Raw genomic sequence first — 26,597 nt, forward strand, 5'->3', positions numbered from 1 at the left:
AAATGTGGGCTTTGCTTTTCATCCTTCCTTTACATAAGGTACATGATGGTCTGCAAGATTCAGAGGGACTGTTTAAAAACCCTCTGACATGCCTCAGGATTATGCTGTGTTTACCTTGGCTGCAGTGAAAATGAATCACAGTTCCCCAATTTCATATCCATTCTAAGGACAGATTGCATTAAATCCACATTAACCAGACAACAGCTACTTGCTCAGTGAATTCACAAAAAAGCTGTGACAAGTGCCAAAAAAAGGCCAACTTAGAAGCGCAGAAAGGTTCTCCAAAGTTGTACCTGCAACAACTGTACTGGGCATACAAAACCAATCTTTGACTTCAAACTGAACCTGAAATAACTTGTGACTAGTTAGGATGCATTTACTTTGGGCACCTGCATCTGAGATCCTCTAGGAACATTAGCCAGGCTCATGTTTGGCTAACCAAATCTAACTTGGAAATCTTGCCATCAAGGGAATACCATTCTTCACTAGGTATGTAAATAGGGAATGTACTCAATGAACTAAAAGCAAGTAAATGCCAAGGAATGACCTCATCTGTCTGGAGCTATCTGGATGGCAGGTGTGGCATTGAGCATTACCTTGAATTTTGGACAGTTGCCTTGTTTAGCCTGAGCCAATAGTAAAACTCTGCCATTATAGTGCCAGGGTTGTGAATTACTTTTGTTCATTTAAAGTTACATTTTTTTTATGCAAGTCAAAAATCACCCTTGAAATGTGTCAGAAATTAATCTAGAGCACTGAAACTCTCCTAGAACCTTGCTAAAATAGGATAAGTTGTTTGATAAGACATGCTTCTCAAACTCTGTTATCAGTTCACATCTTTAAGACAGCTCCACTGTATCTCAAGCAAACTCTTTACAAGACTAAGAGTGGAAGCATTTTGAGCAGCCTCTGCCCCTTGCAGTGACCACATCCCATTCATTCCCTGTGACAACAGAAGCTACATGGGAACTATTTAAACACAATTGACTCCCAACCATGCTCCCCCACACTGGAGAAAGAACTGAATACTTGCTGGGTTACAATACTGAGCTGGTTATCTACAGTGCATTGTCCCTAAAAGAAATGCTGGGCACCTGCTGTTTCCTCAAAGAAAAACAATTGTAAAACAATAAGAAATAATGCTCACAAACTTGAAGTACTGTACAGATATACTGAGAACAGGCAGGGAGAAGTCAAAGCTGCAAGAAAGAAGGAAAGCTCCAATATGTCAACATGCATCTCAGCCTGAGGATAACATCTGGGCAGGCCAAAACAGCTGGCTGCACCTGAACGAGGCACACTGAGATGCTTTTTGCAGTGGGGATGGATTTTACTCTGCTTGATGCGAGAATACATGTTTGGCCTTTAACTAGATGCTTACTTGGGTGGCAGCTAACTGTGTTGGGAAAGCTGTATTTGAATTTTGTCACTGCCATGGTCCAGCTCACATCTAGACAGTGACATCATCATCTTTGCATACAGCTGTGCAAATTAAGAGGTGAAAAGCAGTACAAGTTACTTAGTGAGCATCAACTACTTATGAACTGACAGTGCAAGAAAAGAGAGAAAACAACCCACACTCACTCAATTTTAAAATCCCACTGAAGCATTACTAGCACAGCCATTATGCTACATTCCACACCTTAGCCTGTCAACACTAAGTACTTTGTATAGGCAGGCCTTGGCTGTAAATAGGAATTCTTTCTATTTTACCAGAATTTGTCTCTTCTGGGGGTTTTTTTTTGTTTGTTTTGTTGAGTTTTTTTTCCAAATAATCAAACAGATGGAAAAAAAAAAAATCTGTGTATTAATTCCCCATTCTTGAGAAAATAATGATATGAAAATCCTACACTGTCAGATGGACCAATCCGTCTGACTCAATATCTGACTGTTAATACAGATCTGCTCTTTGGTGCATGCTCACACTACCATCAAAGAAAAAAAGATATGAGCAAGAAGCAAAGAACTATCACCCATAAGCTTCAGTTATCTGAAGCTGGCGTATGGTTCAGTGGTTTGTGTACTAGTCTGACAGTAAAAAAAAGTAAAAAGAATATTTACCTTTTCACCTTTTACTCCACTGCAATCACATTTGGATAAAGATGTACATCCATGGCAAGCCTTGAAAACATAAGGGGAAAAAATTATTTTTAATTGGCATAACACTAGATGAAGTATTTAATGCTATCACAAAAAGTTTAAAAGTTTGTCTAAAAAGTAAACCTACAAAGTTTGTGCTCCAGCCATTATACAAGTGTTCAAAGCAGACACAGTCAACTGAAAGTTCAACCACCTTTAATAATACCTATGTTTGTTTGTAAGTATTTTACAGTTCATTTTAGACTTCCAAATTTATGCTTAAGCAGTACAATGCAACACCTATAGCAAAAAGCACCAGCACTTTATAGAACCCTCTTCAGCACATTTCCAAGTGAGGAGAGGCCAGTTATGCTTCCCACCAGCAGATGTCAGGTTTTGCACAGGAGTTTAAATCAAGCCTGAAGGTTATGAGCACATCTGTGACAGTAATCAGACAAATACTTACTACATGATTAATTCTTTCCCCCATAGCTCAGTTACTGAGAAAAGGCATTTAAAAACCTCTAGATTTGATGGAGCTGCATTCCCACACCAGAGCAAAGCTTGACAAACCAGCTACAACAGGCTCTAGCATAAGGTGACAGTCAGGTGGCTGAGTGACTGACTGCTGGATTTCAAGGGGTTCAAAGGAGAGGGATATACAAGTTTGGTTCACACAGAAGATCTGAGTTAAATAACCCTCTCATACCACATCTGCTTAGATTGTATTCTTCCACCCCAATTTTAACATGGGATATTCATTAGAGCTCCGTGTTGATCTCAGATTAACAAATGTGTTTACAGAAGTGAGATTTCTAGAATAAATCATTTTTTTGGTAGAATATTTCCACATAATACCTGTTTCAGATCTCTCCACAGTTAAAAACCATGGGCCATATTAGAAGATGCACTAGCTGAAACACTTCAGGGTTCAACTCATTCTGAGAATAGGTGCAGCAATGTATTAAAAACACAGAGCTGATGCTTTAAAAGATTGAAAAGCTGAGAATTTGAGGTCCTCCCCTTCAGTAATTGACAAAGAACATTATGTACAAAGTTTCAGTCAAGCAAGAAACCAGTCAGTATGTCAGATCTGAATTACACCCACACTTGAATTCTAGTCTTCATTACCACAGAAGCATTTAGAGACACGACCCATCCCCTACCTGGCATTAGGAATGTCCTGGCTCTTAGCCTAAACATACTACCAAGCATCAGACTGAAAATACAGAAGTAACTTAATTCACTTGGAGCTACAAAATCCCAGGATCAATAAAGCATCTTGCAGCAAAAGGCAGAGCTTTGAGATTTAAGGCCAGCAGTGGTGGTACACAACATGACCAGAGTGTCTCTCCTGATCTTCCATGTGGCTTTTTTCACCAGTTTCTTGATGTTATGTATACGAAAACTCAAAATTCTTAGTTAACAGGGATTATTGAGCCATTTCCTAGAATTAAATTGAATCTTTCTAGCCCAGCTTTCAGAGCAGGCTGGACAAGCAATGAGGCCTGAACTCCTGGCTGTCCCTGTCTGGAACAGGGTGTTTGGCTGGAAGTCCTTCTGATGCCCCCTTCAATCCCAGTTATCCTATGAATTTGGTATCTCTTTCACTTTTAAAAGTGGGTTTTCAAAAATCAAGTTCCTTGTGGACCAGTTTTTGGATTAATCTCCCTAACAAAGCTTAGTTTAAAAGGGATTAACCCTAGTTGCATGCAATATTCCCTTCCCTCACAGTACAAACCTCGCTCACTGTGCTGCAGCACTGATTCTGTGTTACAAGGATGGATCAGTAAGAGCAACATGGAAAACCTCTGCTGCCTCCAAGAGGTGGGGAAATTAATAAACTTAGCAAAACCCACCAAAAACTGTGCTAGAACACACAGGTTAAAATAGCACATCCAGAAAAAGCATGATCCAGACCCTGCACAAAGAGAAGGGTTTATTTAGCCTATAGAGCAGAATAAACTCATTTAGTCTTCCTTACAGCTTCCACAAAATGTTTCTAATGGAATTTTTTTCAGTTTTCAGGTACAAGGGAACTGTTGGGGTGAAAAGGGAGAGAAGGAAGTCGGGAGGGAAAAGGATGGTGTGAGATTACATGGCCCCTTCCCAAAACAAGTCAGAGGTGCACAGAGTTGTGAAGGTGAGTTTTCAGACAATTAAGCTCAGGAGTCTCTGCCCTTTGCTTCTGTATGCAGAAAGCTGCTTTGTCAGTGCTTACACATCTTTAACAGTGATTCAGCACCAAGACCAAATGAAATTGATCCATTTAATAAAAACAAATGAAATAATTTGGTGTGGAAGGAATCACTCAAAGCAGGGCAGCTTAGGCAGTGTGCACAGGTTCTTGTTCAGTTGCACGGTGAATAACCACTTTAGTGGAGATCCCACAACCCCTTCCTTATGTTGCAACTTGTATCCATTAAAAGTTTCATATATAAAGTTTCTAAAAAATGTCCCTCTCTCCCTTATCTTGTTTGCAACAAAGTGCTTTGATTTAATCAATGTAGGGATTCTTTTTAAACCTGTCACTGCCTTCCAAAGCAATCTATATATTCACACTGGATTTCTCATGTTTTGAGTAACTTCTTAACCCACATAATTAGCCTGTCTTGGAGAGTCAGGAGTACTCACTGAATGCTTTTTGACAAATGGTTTTGGATATCCAGTTCAGATGCATTACTTGCAGGAAGGAAATACGATTTTTCTCAGACAGCAGTGAAGGGAAACTAAAGGTCTGATCAGAAAAGTCTTCAAATACTCACTGTAATCAAATGGTAGTAAGTTTTTGGCTTAAATCCTGGGAAGATCTATTCACCCACAAGCTTATCAAGAAGTACTCCCCCAGCAGAGTCACTTATCTTCCTGTACAAAAGCTGTGTTTGGCAGACTGTGCTTCTCATTTGCATTTACTTATATCTGCACCAAATTAAGGTATTCTTAATGAAAGAGTCTGAACAAAAAAAAAAGCCCTGAGAATCTATATTATCTCAAGATCAATTCATGCCACTTAGAGGTCTTATTGCTGTAGAGTTTAAAAAAAACCCAAGGTAAAACATGATGGCACAGAGGAAAAAAAAAAAGCTTAATGACCTACTCTGAGTGAAAGCCTTCTTCTTGTTTAGACTTTTCAGTAATCTCAAGGCCATATTTTTTTTTTAACTTGGCAAAGCAGGCACAAAAATTGCACTACAGGAGATTGCTGCATAACAAGTTAGTACAAGTTTGAAAACCACTCAACAGCCACAGGTTAGAGATTTTTGATGCCACAGAATCAGTTGTATATCTCACATGAATGCCAAGGAAATCTAGGCCCCACACTATGCACAGGAACACTAGGAATTTCTCCTGCAAATGAACAGTAAGTTATCTACACTTCGATCACACAAAGAAAATTGATGCAGTGAATTCCAAATGCAGAAAAATCTACATTAAGAGCAAGATTTAGATGGTTACCATCAGTACTTTACCCTTAGTAACCAGTTAACCATCACTAGTTATGAAAATTACATGACCTTCTGGGTTTCCAGATATGGAAAACTGAATTACTCCAAACCTCAGGGGAACTCCAAGTTACACTTGGCACACGATGCAGCTGGAAAACCAAGCAAGGCTCTTGCCTTGTATTATTACCTGGCAGCCAGAAGCCTTCAGTAGCAGTTCAGTTCCTGGCTCTGGCCAGTAGGACACATTATCTTAGGTGACAGAAGACAATAAAAAATACTTGATATAATAGCATGTTGTATCTTGAGCATTAGGAGCTGGTCACAATCTCCATATCAATCAAAATCTTTTTGTTTTCAACTACACCAAGATGAATAAGGAATCCAAGCAGCTTTTTAAGAACTCAAACTGCTTAGATTTGCTCCTTGCTGTGCTCCTGTTGCCTCCCTGCTCACGTACCTGTAAAGATGAAGGCACTATCACTGCTTATTCCCTATGCTGTGACTTCTCCAAAGGCTCTAATTAATCTATTCAAGTTTAGCTAATCCTTTCACTGGATTTTCCTGACAGCTTCTACCCATTGAATCTGTGTGTAGAGAACAAGTTCTTTTCATTAGTATATAAAAGAGGGATGGTATTGGTTTACTGGTCAAAGGATAATTCTTCCAGAACAAGCTTGGTCTTTTGTATCTTACATGGACTGAGGAAAACTGCTTTATGCCACCAACAGAATGCAGTTTTGTTTGTTTGTTGTTTTTTAGTTTGAAGGAAAAAAGTACACATTCCTACTCCTGGTTTGTTACAGTCAGCTCAGTGAAATGAATAGCCTAAGTCATCTCAAAATGTGTTGTGGTTAAAAGCCTGCCTTATGCATTGGGCACATTCCACTCCTTTCTCATCGGGCCCAATGACCTTGGTTACAAGACAATTTCAGCATATTCCATTCCCACCCCACCTCCCAGCTGGACAGTATTGGACAAAATGTTTGCAAAAACTACCAGGAAGACTAATGCTGCTGCTGGAGAGAACAGTAACTTGGGGCTTTACAAAACTATGAAGTGAAAAAGAAGTGATTTACCACTCCATACACACAGTTGCAGAGAAACCTAACAGCTAACAGTGTGCACATAGGGAGGGGTTTAAAAAAAAAACCCCTACAGTACTTCAATAATGTACTAGCATTAAAACATATACGAGTTTAAGAGTAATTTAATACTCTTCCCATGAGCAAGAATAAAGAGGGAAGCCAATAATTTCCAAACCTTGACACTTACAAATTACCAATCAAGAGAAGGTGAGGCTTCTTACAGAAGCACAGTAGGTGACTCAATGAGAATTCTGACATGACCCAAGTTGTTTACAAATGAATTCTCAATTCAGGTATCAGACAACTGGATAAAAAAAAGAGAAATAGTTTGAACAATTTTTTTTATTCCGACTTCCTCCTTATGTACAATTTTATCACAAATCGAGAATTTCCTGTTTGACAAATCCTCTCATTTCTAGAGGAGCAAAGTGACATTACTGAATCCAGCCATGCAGTTTGTACTAACAGACTGCAAGATTTTCTTGAAAGCTCCATTCTGATAGCAGGAGGAGGTCAGAAAAGAATCAAAAGCCTGATTGTGGACAGCTGCTGATTTTAAACACTGGTGTCACCTGTAATGCATTAAGACCCCTTCAGAGACTTAAATGATGAAGCTCCAGTGAGGTTTAACTTGCACACACTAACTTCATAAACAGATGTTGTCCTGAAGGGAACCAGAGAGTTATTTGACACAACATTGTCATCTGCCTCACCAGGTAAGGATTGTTCCCTCCAGTTGGAACAAGATGCACAGCAATCACTGAAATAAATTCTGCTCAAGTAAAGAGGGCCAGAATTTTAAAACAAATTGAAAACTGCAACAGACACTGATGACATGAGCTTAACTGAACTGTAGAACAATGTGAGTGAGGAGCAGAGAGCAAGCAGTAAAGGCTAGACAAAAAATGTTAATACACACTCACGTGTCAATGTGTAGCAATTGCTGTTAGTGTCCTGTATTTGTATTTTCCCATACTTTTTCCTGATGACTTCCTTAGGATTTATTTGCTACATATAATGAAGCTTTTTGATTGTTTGGTTTTACTAAGCCTTCCATTCTCTAGAATAGTCAAAGGAAGAGCCATCCACAAAACCCATTCAAAAGCAGTTAATCTCTGAGGGCTTCCATACAGCACAGTCTGTGTCCCCTAACAGCTCTTGAACCTGAGCCGTGTACCTCAGGTTTTTCACAGATACAAGTTACAGAAGCATTTCGGCAAGGCTGATGTGGTTATGAGTCCTTCCACTACCTGCAGCAGGTCTGACTGCACAGCCACTAAAGCAAGGAGTTGCTGCGATTCAAAGCTATAGTCTCAACTTGACAATGGACACACAGTAACTTTTTATTTTCCTTTCCTTCCAAGTGTTTTTAAAAGCTACTAGAGCACTTGCTCCTATTAGTTTTAGATTATCAAGCATCCCAGCTCTCTCCCTTCTGCATTTACGAGCAACATGTGACCAGATACTCCTCTTAGCAAGTTAATCAGGTAATGAAGTTACTGTAGTACTAACAAAAGCTGAATGAAACATGGAGCTTTGCATTCAGATAGAATCACACCAAACCACAAGGCAGTGTCAAAAGAACTGCAGGTACATCAAACCCTTCAAGTTCTAGCACAGCATGCACCAGCCCCACCAGGTTTTTACTGCCAAAGAGAAGGGCAAGAGGGGTTAGAAACAATGGAAATGGTAATTAGGCTGAAATCCATAGTTTTGAAGTCTTTAGTCCAGAAAACAATGACATGGGACTTTCCAATTCACCAAGTCTGACTCTAGACCACATATTTGGTAAAATATGCTTACATCTTGGAATTCCTACAGCATCTAAATTAACTCAAATACACACAACTTTACTGCTGAGAAGTAGTTTAACAGTGCTTTGTAGCTCATGAAAGCTCACTGTGGAAATTGCAGATTTTCAAGCTGTTCTCCTTCATGATTTAGGGGTGGCAGAAGAGAATTTTCACAGTAGGGGCTGCAATTACCTGTTAGACATCTGTGAAAGATACTCCTAGAATAAAGCTTATACACAGGGAACAAATCCTTAATGCTACTAACATCACCCTCTGCATTCAAACATGACAGCTTACCAGTTGTCAGCATAAATTCAGCTTCAGGAAAAAAAGGAGCATAAATACTGAATAATTTTATCAATTATAAAGACTGACTGTTGTTAGAAATTCACTCTGATCAAAATCAGCAAATTCAACATACAGCAAAGCATCAGTTACAAATGCCTTTGCTCTAGGAGGATGGCTTAAGTAATCTTCCCGCTGTAACCACACCAAAAATTATTCGTACCTTTAATTATAATACAAATAAATTCAGCCTTTCAGTTCCAAACAAAGATTGAGTTTTATTTTGGTGGCAGTCCTGAAGAGCATCCTCATATTCATTAGCCTGCCTATAAGATTTGTGTAACAAAACACCTGTGCAGCTTTCTAGCTAAGGATTTACTACTCATCCAAGTCAAAGATTTCACCATTTATCTTCAGCAAATTGATTTTCCCTTCTCTTGCCTGGACAGAAATATAACCAACAAACAAAAGGTTTTGTGGGGATTTGACAAGAAGAGTTACAGCAGCTATTGCGAGTTCTAATTATGATTTCACATCCATGCTCCTTAGGCTTAAGCAGGAGGACAAATTTGCAGATAACAATTTATTACTGATATCTGTGTGAAGTCAGCTATGGCAGCAAAGCCACCACAGGTCTCTTATCCAAATGGCCATCCTTTTCTCACTAAAGTGGTGCATTTACGAGCAGTAATATTGCTAAAGCAGAATCTGAATTAGAAGCCTTTTACATACCCTTCTAAGGAATTGCTTCCCTCAATCTACCAAAGATATGAAAAGAATAAATATCATGGTCTAAAATGTAAGAGTCAAAATGTGTCTGCAGAAGTTCTTGACCATTTTTTTTTTTAAACCAAGGGAACTTCTGGCACGTAATTTCATGTGTTGCACCTTGAGGCACTATATTGTACAGATTTCAACGAAAGATAAGACCTGTTCAGACTGGCAGAGGAAACTTAGTTGTAGTAGCTGTGAATTAGAACAGTTCTGGCCACAGTGAATGAGAACACAAAAGGCAGGTTAAAAACCATTCTCAAGCATCTGATGGATAAACAACACTTCTGCTTCCTCTGAAGGGGTAGCACTATGTGCTTGTTGTTTAGATACATGAATAGCTACTAATAATAACAACATGGAACAACTGTAAGAGATCTGCTAAGTCTAGTTATCACAAATAAATGGTCTAATTAAATGGAAAGTTTAAGAATTAATAAATTCTCTTAAAATACACTTACTATAAATTGGTTGGATGTACTTAGAAAAACCCTGAAATTATCAGCAAGAAAAGCTTGACATAACTACCTTCAGAATATCAAAACAAGTTTTTCTGTGTTAAAAATATTATAAGAAATGGACAGGAGCTCTTATCTAAAGAGGATTGAACTTTTCCACCTGTACCTTGTACTAAATATGGAATTTATTGCTTTAAATGGAAATAATTATGGTTCTTTTACATATAGTTTTGCATAAAAAGTATCTTTCACAGAAGCTTCTAGTTAAAATAATGGCAATACTTGCAGAAAGAGATCTTCCCATAGACCAGTCTAACTACAGGCAACTTTTGGAGTCAAGGACTCTTTACGGAATGAACACCCCAAAATTTGAACAACTTTGATTAATCCCCAAACTGCAACTATTCATCTATTCAGAATGGGAGGTATCACAACCTGACAAGTTCTCTGTACCTGACTCCTGAACCAGAACAAAAGACAGAAAGTAGAAGAGCCCAGCTGGACATCTAATTCTCTCAAAATCCCAGAGTCTACTCCCTTTCTCAATACTTGGTTTTAAGAGTGCTAAGGCTGACAATTCTTCAGGACATGAAGAAACATTAGGCAGAAACTTTAAGTACAGAGTTTAAGGAACAGTTAGCCCTTACAACTCTCAGTAGTTCACTCCTACTTTCTACACAGCCTTCCATCTTCGAAAGTGGTTTTGCCCTCTGCTTGAAGGGGCACTGCCAGCCTTGCACCCAAGTGTAGGTGAGGAAAAGGACATGGACAGCTCTCACCACTTCCGAAAACCCTAAGGTTTCTGCAGTCTGTTAGTCTTACAACACACAACAAAATACACTGCACTGAAGCTCTGAGAATGGGCTTCAGTCCAGTGTATTTTACTGGGTGAGACACACAGAAAGTAAAATAACCAGATGAAGCTCTGCTGCCCTTCTTTCAAGCATTTCAAAGCTACAGCTGAAGAGACCTGAGAAGCCAAGTACCTCTGGCCTAATGAACACAGATTTCCAAACAGCTCTACATCAGGCTGTGTGAATTGGTAAAATCTCCTTTAACAGCAACTTAGAAGTACTATCTTTATGCTGCCATCCAGAGGCAGCATCTTACAAAGCATCTATGTTTAGATTTGGCAAGTACACCTCCTGGTAAACAAGCTAAGAGCATTAAACCAAAATGTAAACTACCAGGTGGCCTTCTCAACCCACTCCATCTCCACATTAATGAACTGGCAGATGCCAAACACCACATTCATTTCCTTCAGCAAGCACTGCAGCTGCATGAAACCTCTAAATACCCAGCATAACTAGAGAAACATCCTAAACAAAGTAACTCTGGTTGGCTTTGCAGTTTGGGAATGCATACATTTCATGCCACCTCTGTAGGCAGTCTAAACCTCACTACTGCTCATTTCAGTTCTAAATGCTGAACTCTGAACAGCTGAATGCAAGCCATCTTCTAACTTTTATACAGACCCCAAAAACAAGTACTTAGCAAATCAGAGGAATGGTTAGTTTTAAGCATGCCTCCATCTTTGCCTGCACAGGTACACATCTCTGCAACTCACACCATCCCTGAGACACCCACACGGAGCACCTGGCAGTCAGTCAGTGGCAGCATACAGTAAGCCACTTGACTTTTCAGGAAGTCTCAGTTTTACTTTTATTTTACACACAAGTCTCTAATCACCAGCCTCTTGGGGCTTCCTGATTTTTTCCAGCTGCAAATAAGAAGTGCCATATGGTACTGATTACAGGTTAAGATTTAGTAGTCATTTAGGACCTTTCCCTTGTGACAGGTGTTAGATGTTGCCACTTTCTATAACCATGTCCAAATGTAACACAAACCTAGACCAAAAGCTCAGTTAGGCTTCTGAGCCTCAGATATGCTTGCAAGCCAAGTATCACACACTCACAGCACCAGTCATTCTGGCACTCTGTTTTTACTCCTTTCCCAGTTAAAGAAATGGAATAAAGACACAGACATTCCCTGGGAAGTGTCCTGTTCCTCACCCTCGTCCATGTAACATGCAATAGAAGAAGCTTCAATTCCAGAGCCCTGCTAATAGAGGTCAGACATTTGTCACTGCCAATTGCACTTTCAAGTGTCAAGAGCATGAAGCAGACCACACAAGAACAGAAACCCACTTCTTCCTTGGAGAAAGGAGAGGCAAAATTGAATAGCATTTCAGATTAATCCAAATCCATTCTGGTCTATTTTGAAACCACTGAGAGCACTAAATTAATACCAAAGATTAAGCAAATACACATGCTAAAAAGAATAGAGGCTGTGCAGAGTGATATTGCACTGAGATGTTATCTGAAGAAGTCCACACCCTCTTAACTGCCAGAACAAGACCCAACTCACTTTAAGGCTTGGTGGGTGTCTGGGGGATTTTTTTTATTTGTGGTGGAGGCGATTATCAGCTCTATTCTCCTTCAGTTCTTGGACCAAGTATCATAGCTTCAAGGTTCTTCTAGTTTGAGCTGTTTTATCATTTGTTTATGCCCGTGGCAGCAGCACAATCTGTGTGTGCACTTTAACACCTAAAGAGAGCACTACAGGCAGCACTTCCTCTGTGGTGCTCAGTGCTAACAAGGAGCTACTCTCCAGCCTCAGGTAATCAAAGCTGAAAAAGTAAGTGGCACTGAAGAGGGCCTAGTTAAACAAGGAAGCAATGGAGGCCACACAATTCTCCAACCCTGCGAGTCAGAGGCACTTGTAAAAGAACAGAACATCAGGATCTGATGAGATGGGAGACCCTTCTATCCCCATGGGTTCAGAAATCCCTAAAGCTGATGAAAGTTGAGTATTTAGTGAGAGGTCTCAGATGCCTGTTCAGGAGCTCTCATGTTGAACTTCAGCAGAAATGGAGAACCCCCAGTGTCAGCCTCTCAGGTTCATTCACCCAAGCATGGTTATGTGCTACAGCAGTAGCTCAGGGCTCCTTAGAGCACCTGCCACTGCCAGGGAGGAACTTCTGTGCAAAATACACCTTCCTATGAAGGAGTGACCTTATAGTGAATGAGAATCACAACAGTAATTTCCCAGACTATCTTAGAGGAAAAAAAACCAAAAGGGGGCCTGATTGTATTTTATTGCCTTTAAAATGCTGTAAGACAGCCCCAGGCTAGTGCTAGTAGAACATTCTATCTAGCAATTGCAGATCTTGGAATGTGATACTCAACTTTGATTAGAAGAAAAGATTCCACTCCCTTACACCAGAGAAATTACATCTAGAGGCTATAAATGACATTATCCTGAGAATCATTACATTTGGATTGCACTGATCATTGCTAAACAGAAAGCAAGTCTCAGGAATTAAGTCACACTTCTCAGAGACTTGCTACATTAAAAAAATTGAGCCCATGCAAGGAAGCAGTTGAAAGGGCCACAGATCAGATCTTTAAACAAAACATTAAAAAGGCAACAAAATGTTTAAAGTATTAACATTGTATCAATTACAGGACAGGCAAAATAAATCTGATCAGTGCTACAGAAAGGGGTGCAGAGGGACAGGAAAGACACTTTATTTTTGTTTCAAAGGGAAACAAAAGGGGAGGGAGGAAATCTTCAGCAGCAGCACTAAGCTTCTCCTCATTTCACTACTTGTAAATTTACATTATTGCTTTTGTCAGCAATTAATTTTATTCCCAGTCACATTCTGGAGGTTCCCCAGTGGCAAGTTGACAATACCTTCTCTAAACATCACACTAAAAAAATGCCAGTTTAAAAAGGGGGTGGGTAGGCAAGGAGAGAGCACACATGGCTCCAACACCCCAGGACAATAATTAAAGTGAGGGGATCCATTAATAAGAATAGCCCTCAAGTATTATTAAAACTTGAGATGCAGTTCAATCTGAAGCTTGGCAGGAGTAACAAACAGCCCCTGGCATTTGTACTCATTCCAAAACAAAGTCACTTTCTCTAAGGGAAAGTATTCCCTCAGGCACCCCGTTTTTAGGGAGTATACCAACTTCCACAAGTGCTTGGAGCCAAACATATGCAAAGAAAATAACCTGCTTCAAGTTTGTGATATATGCTCTGCATCCTACAGTAATCAGCAAGTTAACTGCAAATATTGAATTAGGAGCTTTCCCATCAAGTTTTAACACTATTCCTACAGCAAGTGAGGTTTGGAATAGAAGATAGTGTTTCAATGCCCTTTTAGACTGCAACAATTTGAGCAATAAACAGAAATTCCAAGTCAGCTCTACTTTGAGCAAGGGGTCACCAAGTCTAGACTCCAGAACAGAAGGATTCTGCTTCCAGCCTAAGTTTTACTATGATCCTACAATAAATTAGCTTGGAACATCACCACTTTTAATTTTGTTATCTACATCTAAGTAAAACTTTTCAGAATGTTAAATCCAACAACACTTTTGAGGTGGGTGCCAGGTGCCCACCAAGGTCCACTATTACTACCTAACTGGACAGGAAAGAAAAAATACAGCAAAAGGTTCCTGGGCCAAGACAAGCACATGGAGAGATCATTCAACAATTAGCATGACAAGCAAAATAGACTCAGGGAAATAAATTTTATTGCCAATCAAAAGTCAGTGTAGGGTAATGAGAAATAAAAAAGAAAGACCTTCCAACACCTTGCTCCTGCCTTACTTCTTCCCAGGCTTAACTGCACTCTCAATTTCTCCTACCCACCCCCAGCAGCACAGGAGGATTGGGAATGAGGGTTCTGATCAGGTCACTGCACGGTCTCTTCATTATCAGTTTCTCATTACTTCCTTCAGAAAATTCATCTTTACAGTTTAAATATCCACCTTCTCTATTGATTCTTGTAGCAACTGATGATTATACTCCTGAACACCACCAGAAAAAACAAGAATGACTTTAAGGTTATTTTCTACCAAATTATCAGCATACTCAGAGTCACAGAGTAAGCTGAGTTGGAAGGGACCTCAAGAATCAGCGTCCAGCTCCTGGCCATGCTTAGCACCATCCCCAAGAGTCACACCACGTGCCCTTTTCTTACTTACTCTTGCTGCTATTAAGACAAAAATAGTTACTGAAAAGCTTACACTACAATTTACAACAATACATCTCAGATTCATCTGCTTATTATGTTAAGCACATCTGCTTAGTCCAACTGTTTAAAAAGACAGGAAAAAAGTGCTGCTATTTCCTATTTCTCTAGGCTGTTTCTGTTACTATTTCTAGTAACTAGTAACTATTTCTAGTAACAGAAACAGCCTAGAGACTGTGCTCTTCCTCCACAATTACTTTTGCAGTGTATCAAAAATATAAGGTTCTTTAAAGAGGCCTGTTTCATTACTCTGATTTTTGGGTACAGTATACTAATGTCCTGAAAATACACATTTCCTGAGCATGACTTGACCTGTCAACAAGCATTTTCTCATCCAAGCATAAATAAGTTTTCTAGGTTCACCTAGGATACAAAAATTCATACACTAGACAGAGATGTTTCAACACTTTATTACTACCACAGCTTTAAGAATATGAAAGATTCTAGAACAGAAAAGTGACTTTCTGCTGATACAGGAGTGCCATCCATTCCATTGACAAGAGGTTTCCATCAGCATTCTGGCTCAGAAACTAAATGGAACTAGGTATATACTCTTCCTTCAATCAAAATTACAAAAACATTTCCACCCAGACAAATACCAACTTCTGCATGGATGTTTTCACTGTGTGTCTGGGCAGACTCTGGGCACAGCCTTCTACAGCAACTTCCATGGCACTGCCTTCCCTATTCAAAAAGGCACCAAATGAATATTGGAAGTCAAACTACCAAAAAAAAACACACTCAAGCTTTGCACCTTACAGAATCACAGAATGAACTAGGTTGGAAAAGACCTTTAAGATCATCCAGTTCAACCTATGACCTAACCCAGCACGTCACCATCAAGTAAACCACAGCACTGATTGCCATGTCCAGTCTTTTTTAAACACAACCAGGGACACTGACTCCATCATGTCCACAGCTAGACAATACCAGTGACCAATCACTCTTTTAGTAAAGAATTTCTAACATCTGACCTAAACTCCCCTTGGTGTAGCTTAAGGCTGTGTCCTCTTGCTCTGTCAGTTGCTGCCTGGAGAAAGAGACCAACTCCCACCTGACCACAGCCACCCTTCAGGGAGTTGTAGAGAGTGATAAGATCACCCGAGTCTCCTTTTTTCCAGGCTAACTTCTCATCCTCCCTAGATCTTCTCATTATTTTAAATATTTTTATATTCTTAAGTCATTAAATAAGTAATGGTTTTGCAGAAATCTGAAGTTTTTTTCCTCATGTCTGAAGACACAGTGAATTGATGAAAAGAGAAGGCAAAGTCAAATATGAATTCTCATCTCTCAGTGCAGAAGCTCCCTTTTCCTTCTGGATAGCTTTGCCCTTTCAGGTTGGGTATACAAGAGAAGTGTTCTAACTAATTCAGAACAATTTTCTATCATGAAGCCAATTCCTATTGTCTGGATGACAGCTAGAAATTACCTTTCAGAAACAATGGCTTCTGCTGTCTCTCTGTGTGACAGGTTGGTTCTAAGTAAATTGACTCAAAAACCCCACTGCTTCATAAAAAGGATTATTTTTAAAAGATTTTAAAACCGAGTTCATAAGCTCCTTCACACAAACATTGTTTTCAGTGGCATTTCTTGTCAGGACATCACAATTTCTGGGAGCTGGAGGCTTGTCTAGCCTTGCCTGCAAGTCACGTTAGTTTTCATTGCTTTAAGTAAAGTGATTTAATTGTGGGTTTTAATAATTGCTACTTTAATTCAAGGTGTAGAAAGAATGCAGTTCATGGTTCAGGGTGGTCATTTTCTTCCTTTCTATCAGATTCCTGGGGCATTTAAGTGCATAAAGAGAAAGGTTTGCTTTTGAAGAATTGTTGCTGTATTTAACAGACACAGACTGATGCTAAACAGAAATGTATTTACGACTCACAAAATAAAAACTTTCCTAAGGAAAGAAGACAAAGCCTTCGTTGCTAACATGGTGAATTACAAATATCAGCTACAACTGTGGAATTAATGATTGCCTAAGCTTGACAGCTTTATGTAGTTAATAACTAATGCTTGCTATACTCTCATACAGAATGCAGGAGATGGAGTGGAAAGGAACCAGAATAGATAGAAATAAAACTAATAGATAGAATAGATAGAAATAAAACTATTCTGAATATAGTGTAATTTTTGACACATGCAGAAATACAAGCAAGTCCAGTATTTATAATCACTCCTTATTTCCCCCAACTACTTTTAAGTAGTCCAAGGATTCCAAGTCACAAGTTTTGCATCATGAAGCTTATACTATAATACAAATTAAGTTACTACTTCATACAAATGAAGATTCATCAGTCATATCTTTCTAGATTAAGACAGAAAAGTATAAAATTCCTACTATAAGAAAAGCATGAAGGAGTTGATAACAGGAAAATAAGACTGCCAGTCTACAGCACTGCAGGCAAGCAAAAAACCACAGCACCCATTGATAACTGATTATTCCAAATATCCAGCTAATGACTTGAAACAGCATTCAAAACTCATCAAGGGTTTAGTACAATTTCTCTCAGTACAAATGTTGTAGTTTACTTCACTTTAGCACTACAGTTTACAGATAAAGCAAAAATTTTATAGCTTGCATAATGAAGTTCTATGGTTTTGTCCAGCCCAGTAGCCATATAAAAAGACAGTCAAACTGGAAAAGAAGCTACAAAAGGAACGTGTGCATAGTTCTGTTTAATTTTCTATACAAAAGCACTAAGATATTTAGTGACTTCTGTCGCTTACAGCAGCAGCTCCTGAAACAAGCTGATCTGAAGAGTCTCTATGAAGCTTTATCTCTCCAGTGAATGGCTCTGAATCTCTGAAATGAAGCCATTCCACTGCAGCTCTGGACATTTGCCATGGCTCTCGGGTGAGTCTGTGCAGCCAACAGCACCAAATGAACCTGGCAAAACTCTGTTTCTTCTACCAGAGCCAATGAGGTGATCTTATCTATCTGAACTATGTCTCAAATACAACAGCAGGACAGACAGCTACTGCAGTAGAGAAAGAGATGTCAGGAGATAAAGTCTTGGTTTCATACAGTGAACCACATCAACAGCAACCAGGGATTTCCTCTGTGTTCACTGTTCCTCCTGCAGAAGGGGGGTCTGCCACATCCACAGACCTCAGCAGCAACCAAAGCTTCTGTAAGTCTGGTTTCCAAAAGCATCTAAATTCCCCAGGAAGCAGTACAGCATAAATACCTTTCTCTAAATTAATGGTGTGGTTTAAGATTCACCTTGCTAACAACTAAAGGCAGACCTAGCATAAACACTCCAACATGTTTAATGCCTTTCAGGAGAAAATCCTGATAGTTACAAACACTGGCAAAAAGACTTACTAACCTGTGTTAGTATTCACTGTATTCACTTCAGGGAAGTGAACAAGCCTTGGCTTATCTTGAGGAAAGAGAGGGAAAAGCAGGATTTCAGCAGAGCTGCAGCAGCAAAGCTTATCTAGTATGCACTGGCATCATGTTGGACTGGAGCAGGACAGCTCTGCAGGTCTAGCTATACCTCAACAGAACAAATCATTCTGTAGATAATAAACTAGAACCAAGAGTAAAACACCAGTGTGTTGCACACATGCCTTTTACAGTGCTAGGAGAGAGAAGAGATTGAAATTCAACTCTGACATTTTAATTCTCTGTAGAGATTAGGTAAAAGAAACAAAATACAGATGAGAGACTAAACTATTTCCCTTGCCCTCCAAAAGGAAGGGACAAAGAAATCCAACAACAGAGCTGCAATAACTAAGAGCCTTCAAGTGAGCTGAAATCCATAGCTTTAAAGCCCCTTTCTTTCCAACTCCTCAAGTAAAAAAACTCCCAAATCAAAACCCCTAAACATCATCTATATTGCCACTACAATTTCCCTTCTGTTCCGTTATCACAGAATAAACCACATACAAACACACACTTCATAAGACACCTCCACCAAAGTGGAAGACCAAATTAAAATTCTGAATGCTATATGCTGACACTTTAAGAGATTATTTTTTAGCTAGTAGAAACTAAATTTAAAAAAAAAAAAACCCAAACAAAAAAGCCCACCAACATTTAATCTGATACCTTGCAATCCACAATTTAACTTAATGAATTATGATTAACTTTTAATTACTGGATATGAAAATTGTCTTAACAGAAAGTACACCTAGGAGCACAACAGTACTTCTACACAATTTTAGACTTTTAGGATAATTCAGGCTGGAAGGAGCCTTGGGGTTATTTAGTGCAGTCTCCTACTCAAACATGTAAAAAGAGAGGCAGGGTTTCATAACCAGGAATCACACAATATCAGTCTTTTTGAAGCAGACTAAAGATAAGGCTATAATACATTAGTTTCAGCATCATGCCTTCTGGAAGAAGAGAGAGTAAAGGATTAACAGGCTTAAGCTACAACGTAAAACTTGTAATACAGCTTTGCAATTATCTAATTGCCCTTCATTCATCTCTCTTAAAATTAAGATCACATCCTGCAGTCTTTGCTTCTTGCAACAAGTTGTCAAGAAAGACTTAAGCTCTGCAAGAAAGACTTGGTCAATTACAAAGCAATTTTTAAAGAGTAAGCAACAGATTGCTTTTCATAAATAGGACCCTTTCCTCTTCATGTCAGTTACGTTTATTCCGATGACAATTTCACATTACACTGAAGCTTTTCCTCCCCACACTTAGCAATTACACAGCCAGGATGCTCAGCACATTGCCCTTTTGTCAGACACTGCACTGTACCAATGATATGTAACAAGGTTTAATTGCATTGCAAACCTTTCACAGGAGGGTAGAGAACACTGCTTAGCGATCCTTAAAACTGCATCAGCACTCTATCTTTTGAACAAGTTTTATTTCAGGTACTCTTGAGAATAGATGCTTTACAGCACTACGAAATCTGCAGCCAACCCCAGATGGCCAAACTGCATTGAGCAGGAACTTCAAAGCACCCCAGTGGTTTTTAATGTTACTGAGTCCACACAGCCTTATGAAACAGACAAGCAAGAAGTGTCTCAATTCAAAACAACAGTGTCTGGTATTATCAGCACTGGCAGAGGCCATTCAGTCCATTCAGTGCATTTGTCAGCACCATCCCCAGAACACACACCTGAGCATTGCCTGGCTGTCTGGTTCTGGGGTGATCAGGAGCGTTGGCACAGCTGATACAATTGGAAAATGAACCTTTTTCATCTCAGTGAATGAAAGGTAAAAATGCACAATGCATCTTCACTGCATGTGCAAAACACATTCCTCCCTGTACTTTGCTCCAGCCTGAAAATATGCACATTAGATTTGCTGGGATGCCCTTCATGATTTCAGTAGTTTTGTAATACAGAAAAGTTTGCACATGTTCTAGTAAACCCAACAACAGCTAATTGCATTACAGTAAGCATCATTGCTTGTTCAGAGTAGAAAAAAATCACTACATAAATTCACATTTGCTATTAAATAAATTAACTAATTTATCCTAGGAAAATTGCTCTTTCTACTTTAACAAAGGTAACTAATAATTGGTTCCAGTGCATAGATTATTCATGCATGACCAGGAAAATGAAAGCCCAGGAAGTTCCACTGAAGTATCACTCTATTTCCATCATGTGGAAAACTTGAAAGAAATACATAATGATTTTGTAAAAGATTCTGTTATGGTCCAAATTGTTCTTACATTGTGTTTCATTCAGGATTCCTTGGATTTGTTAGCATTTTAGTACATGCTGGAACAGAACTTGAGATATAACTTTTACAATATATCTTCAACTAAAAGCCATGAAAATTCAAAATCCAAACACGTGACAAATGATAAGTTGCAAGCAGGAGGCCTTGAGCCTTGATGTTACGAAACTCATCTTGTGCATGACTAATCAAGACACATCTACAGAATTTCAGGATTAAATACCTTCTGAATCCTAAGAGCCAGCTTCTACTACTTTCTGCTTTTACAGACCTAGCTTTTGTAACTAGAAAGAGCCACTGCCAGTTATGAAATGGAAAATAATAACAACCACCACCACTACCATGATAAAATAATTAGAACAAACAAGAACACAGTAACCATATAAATCATGTACATTGTAATTACTGACATGACACCATGTATTTTTACATACTGTAATGTCTGAAAAAAAGAAATCTCAACTGAACTTAGAGAACTTTCCCAAATAATACATGACTTCCTTAAACACAAATTATATCCATCTTACCTTACCATACTTGAACAACACTTTTCAACTCTACACTTCTAGTCAAACTGGAATTATAATGGAAGGCAGAGAAAAAAGACATTGCAGACACTACTCAATTTTTACTAACTTTTGGGCTGACAAAGTCTATTTACATTTTTAAAATCTAGGCCTTAGCTTTGAGGGAAACTTTTCCAATATAAGCCAACAGTCAGTCACTAACTTCTAGTGAGTTTCATAGACAGCACAACTGACAAATCTAGTCTATCTATGTTCTTTAATTAAGCAGATTTCCCAGTCCCAGCTTGCAATCACTTTTCTATAACTGTGCAAGTGTAAACCTGCCAGGAGAAGAAAAAAATTCTGCTTATAAAAGATTGTCTTATATACATGTATGTAGATTTATATTAAAACTAGCAAGGCAGTTAAGCAATAATTGAAACTGTCCATTGGAATAAGCCCTCATACCCTCTGCTAAAAGCATACAAATAAGCCCTTCTAAAAATATTGTAACTTCATTAATTGATGAAACCATCTTTCATTTCATTCATTCTCCCATTCAAAAGTAAACCCATTTTCAAACTCCCAGTCACTTTTACACTGTTCATCAGTAGTCACAAGCTTCACTCTACACCAACAATGAGTGCACAAGAGAGCATAGCATGATCCATATGCTGCTCCCCAAGTGCAGACTATGGGCTGTGAAAACCCAGCAATGAAATCTGAACAATGAAATCCATCCCTACTTCACTATAAAACGTTGGATTGGAGTTTTTTAATAAGTCACAGGGATTTCTCTGTGATGGGCACACAGGCAGATGTCTCTTAACTATTCTGTCACTTGGTAAGTGATCACATAGCAATACACACTATTACAATAATCTGGAGTAAAGAAGACATTTTTAAATTGGAAATGTGAATTATTATGTTGAATAACATTTTCAGGCATTATTTGAATAAGGGCACCAGAATGACTTGAAATCATGTGACCAAATTTACCCTTTTGGGGGGATGATTCTGACACAGGGTCCCAAAACAAAATTCACAGAAGAGACTGTGTGAATCAAACATACTGCTGCAGCATTTAGTCAACCCTTTCTGACAATAGGCAGAATAAATTGCTGATACCCATTAACAAGGATCAGCAATATTTAGTGTTATCACAGGAAATTCAAAAACACCAGAACACCAAAGTACTGAGAAACCATATTACAAAAGACCAGTGGGATTTATGTAGTTTGGAACAGAGGCATCTCTCTCTTTCCCCCACCCCCACTTAGCCCTTGGGTCTTCAGTTAATCTTATCTCACTGCAAATCCTAAAAGAGAGGCTGCAGCACAAGGGGATGTTCAGAACCAGAAATTCTACCACTGGTTTTGCTTCCTTCTTCTTTTCTCCCAAGGAAGGTCACCACAGACCCCTTCCCACACCCCACAGATTCACAGCAATTGCACACACAGAACTCTGCCTGGACGCTTTCCTGAAGAAAAGGGCCACATTTATGCACACAAATCTCCCCTATCTTCAAACCCTACCTGCTAAAAGAGTGAATTTCTGTAGCTGGGGCTGCCTGGGTCCTTCCTTGGGGTGGGGGTTGTGGCAGGCAGGCTGGGCTGGCCCCACTGAGCAGAGCAGCACCAGGGCCACAGACAGCGTGGAGCCGAGCAGCTCCTATCAGTGAGCCCTGCTGGCACACCGGTATCACTTACACTTGGGTTCCCACCTGGGCACAGCAAGGAGGGGTGCAAGAGGAAGGAAGTGTATTATGGCTGGGCTTTGCTTTTTCAGAGGGCAGATGAAAGGTCTACAAAGTTTCACTGTAAAGGAATGCACTTCAAAAGAGAGTTCAAGACAAATAAGATTTTGTCAGCACTAACTACAGAATTGAAGGGGGAGTAGCAGAATTATACTCTGCACCTATTACCATAACATGTTATGGTTTTTCAACTAGAAAGGAGTCCTAAATAGCAGAAATCTGGGGGTTTTTTTCCACTAAGTAAACTTTTTTTTTAAAGTTAAGAAAGATACATGGATCGTAAAATCTGAAATTAACGCAGATTAAAGCGGGAGCCTCTTTAGATCATTTCATCACTTGTTAACAGCTAAAGCTCTTAATCAAATAGCCTGAAACCTGAACCCAGCTAGATCACCTCTCCCACCTCTCAGTCCCAAGGCCCTGCCACTCCAGGGAAGCCGGGACAGCATCCCTTTTCCAAACGGAGACCCAAAGGCTCCTCCAGGCCGCCTCCCGTGCGCTCTCTGCTGCTCCGCACACATTGACCATCTCCGCTAGCACTTCTACTTGAATTTTAAGAAAGCAGAAATGCAACCCTCGAGAAAACCAAGTCCCCGTGTGAGGCACAGTCCTCCGACAAACCGTGCCCACATGGCTCCATCTCCCTGCCACATCCAGGTGTCACTCACGGCTGCAGGTGATGGCTCAGCGGCAAGAGCTCAGACACCTCTCCACGGAGTTCTTTGGGGGGGAAATCTTTCCTCCTTTGTCCTGGAGGAGCAGCGGGTTCAGAGCCCACACGAAGCTCACCGGGGCTTCCCCGCCTCGCACTGCCTCCCTCCCCGGAGCCGCCGGCGACCCCAGACGTGCGGGCGGCCCGCGGGCAGCGCTCCGGCCCGACGGGCAGCCCGGCGGGGCTCTGCCCAGCCAGAGCGGCCCGGCAGCGCCAGCGCCCGCGGGCAGCCCGAGCGACCCTCCCGCGGCCCAGCCGCGCCGACCCCCGCCCGCAGGACCGAGCTCCTGTCAGGGCGAGCCGCCTTCAGCCACCCAGCCCCAGAGGGGCTCCCCCCGAGGCTCCACACCGCGGCCGCGCCCGGCGGGGACCGCGGCGCCCGAGGAGAACAAGGAGGGCGCCCCGCACTCACCGCCGCCGCCGCCTCCCGCGGCCCCCAGCACCCCAGCAGCAGCAGCAGCAGGCAGCCGGCGGCCAGGCTGCAGCTCCGCCGCCGCGGCTCCATCCTGCCCGCTCAGGAGCTCCGGGGCCGGCCGGGCATAGCCCGGCGGGGCAGCGCGGCTCCTGCAGGCGGCTCGCACCGGCCGCCCCGACGCCAGCGCCCGCCCCTCTGCCGCGCTCGCCCGCTTCTCCCGGCTCAAGTCCTCCCGGGACTACAGTATTCCTCCGCTCCGGGGGCGGGCGGTGTGGGGCACGCTGCTACCGCCCCTCTCCGAGGAGGCCGCAACCCCCCCACCCTGCCCTCGGGCGCCGCGGTTTTGTCGGCTCGAAGAGCGGGCGCCGCCTCTCCCCGCCCTGCACCTCCACCGGGCGGGCAGCGGGACCCCGGACTATTTTCTGCAGCGGAAGTTGCAGGGGTGGGTGGGCGCAGGGGAGCCGCTGCCAGTGCCGGGTCGCCCCTGCGGAGGGGCGGGCGGCGGGCGCGGGGCTCGCCCGGCTCAGTCTCGGCCCCTCGGGCCCGCTCAGGTGCGACGCCTCGGCGGGGCTGCGCAAGCTTCCTGCCCGGGCACGCTTCGGGAGCGAGCAGCGAGCCACCCGAGCGGGCAGCGCCAGCGCTACCGCCCCGGCCCTCGGCGCCCCGGAGCTCCGCCGTGCCGGGGAAGGAGCCCGCGAAGCGCTCGCACCGAGCCCTGCCCGCCCGAGGGACGGCGGGGCCTCCTTGCTGCGGCGGGGCTGCCCGGCCATGGGGCGCGCAGGGTGAGTGCCGGCCCGCGCCCCCGAGCCGCGCTCGCCCGGCCCGCCGTGACTGTGTCCCTTTGCTCCCGCAGGGCGCTGCTGCTGCTGCTCCTCTGGCTGGGCGCGGAGCTGGCCAGTGCGGTAAGTGCCTGCAGGTCCGGCCGCAGCGGGGCTCGCTGCAGGTGGAGGTGCCCGGGCGAACCTGTCGGGGTTTGGGCATCCTTCGGCCGGGAAAAAGACGCACCCCCGCCCCCCTCTAAAAGATGCGCGGATTTTTAAACTTTTTTTAAAATTACCGTACACCTTTACTCCAGAGTTCCTTTGTGCCTTTCGTCTGCTTTACTTTGACTAAAGTACACTGGGTGGAAGACTGCCTGTATGCGGTGTAACAGCTTTTAGCGTCTGATGGTGTGATCAGTGTCTCTTTGCAACTGACCTTTAGTTCTTTTTTAGCATCTCAAACCTTGCTGTAAAAGCCGACCCTCTGGGTCCTTGTTCACAAGGGATCCAATCCAGAACACGTCACAACTAAGTGAAAGAGATGTGAGAAATTAAAGGATTAAGCTTTTAAGTGTTGTATTAAGGTTCATGACTGTGGATTAGTAAGTGTCTTTTAAATTCTAAGTTGGTGTACAGAAACAATGACTTTATGATCTATCTGACAACTTTATGAGGTAAACATGGATTTTCTCTTGCTGTTCCTAACTAATGTTTAAACAGAGTAGTAGAGGACTACAGATTTTTTTTAATGTTCATAATTTTCTTTTTTGATGTTGCAGTAGATTTTCAACAACTGGAATATGCAATTGTTAGCCTCCTTAACTAGTGAATAAATCTGTAGCCTAAATTAAGTGTCCAACTGATGTACAGTCAGCAGTTCAAAAACACCTCTTTGTTATATTGTAATGTAAATTAAGATTGGACAATAATGTTTGTGGTGTGGATTTTACAGTGCAAATACAACATTGAATGAGTGTTAGTATAATATGTGTTAAGCATGTTTATTTTGATTCAACTTCAGACAGATTTCTAACAAAACCAGTTGAAACATGGGTTCTTGACTTGGTAGCCAATGTTTTTCTACTGCTTTTGCTACTCTTGATTAAAATTTTACGGACCTTTCTGTGCAGCTGAGAAGAAATCTTTTGAAAAGGCTTTAATAGCAGAGGGGTTTGTACTTTTTATAAATAGGAAAGGCTTGATTATGTTTTGCATTTTTCAGAATCAATTGCACTAGTAGAATTTCATCATCTTGATCAGGTGGTAGTTACAAGCTCTAATCTTCTCAAAGATTAAAAGATTAGAGACTTTTATTCAACAAAACCAAGAATACTTCTACCAGAAGTTCTTATTGCAGTGGAATCTAGGTAAAAATGACTCTTAAAAAGCAAGTACTTTAAAGGCAAATGTTGAAATTATTTTGAGACAAATGTGCCGCATTTTGCAATCATTTATATAAATTCATGCAATATGGCAGTGAAATTATTACTGATTGATGCAGATGTAGCTAACAGCAGATTTTCAATTGTTTTCTCCAATTTTGCTCCATAGCTGTTGGAAAACATCTCCTAAGCAGTCAGATTTCTGTTAGTTCTTTCTCTGCCCATAACAGGACTCTTGTCAATTAAGTCAATCACAATAATTAAAATCAGTATCTACATGATATTTCTAAGTCTTCCTGAGAGTTTTCCTCAGGGTTAGAAAACGATGAAAATCTTAGTTGCTGTGTAATCAGTCTAAGTATAAGAAGACGAATCAGAAATAGGTCCATAAAATACTAAGTACTTTATATGTCTAAGTAGATAATGGATTTAATGATTTCTATTAAAATACTGTCAAACA

The 26,597-nt window shown here is 41.2% G+C and overlaps 2 protein-coding genes across 7 annotated transcripts in view; one reads left to right on the top strand and one right to left on the bottom strand.

The window, feature by feature from the left end:
- The window catches only part of COL4A5 (collagen type IV alpha 5 chain), a 72,877-nt gene extending 48,753 nt beyond the window's left edge, over positions 1 to 24,124 (bottom strand). For all 5 annotated transcript variants that reach the window (XM_039717576.1, XM_039717573.1, XM_039717575.1 and 2 more), the window contains exons 1-2: positions 23,992 to 24,124; positions 2,062 to 2,121 (exon numbers count right to left, since the gene is read on the bottom strand). In XM_039717576.1, coding sequence (XP_039573510.1) covers positions 2,062 to 2,121; positions 23,992 to 24,084 — 153 coding nt within the window. In that variant the 5' untranslated portion in view covers positions 24,085 to 24,124. The remainder of the gene's footprint in view (positions 1 to 2,061; positions 2,122 to 23,991) is intronic.
- A 95-nt stretch (positions 24,125 to 24,219) lies between these two features.
- COL4A6 (collagen type IV alpha 6 chain) overlaps positions 24,220 to 26,597 on the top strand; it is a 111,864-nt gene continuing 109,486 nt past the window's right edge. For both annotated transcript variants that reach the window (XM_039717566.1, XM_039717570.1), the window contains exons 1-2: positions 24,220 to 24,776; positions 24,848 to 24,896. In XM_039717566.1, coding sequence (XP_039573500.1) covers positions 24,763 to 24,776; positions 24,848 to 24,896 — 63 coding nt within the window. In that variant the 5' untranslated portion in view covers positions 24,220 to 24,762. The remainder of the gene's footprint in view (positions 24,777 to 24,847; positions 24,897 to 26,597) is intronic.

Source organism: Passer montanus, unplaced genomic scaffold, assembly GCF_014805655.1.
Source record: "Passer montanus isolate IOZ18808 unplaced genomic scaffold, ASM1480565v1 scaffold38, whole genome shotgun sequence".
Taxonomy (NCBI): Eukaryota; Metazoa; Chordata; class Aves; order Passeriformes; family Passeridae; genus Passer; species Passer montanus.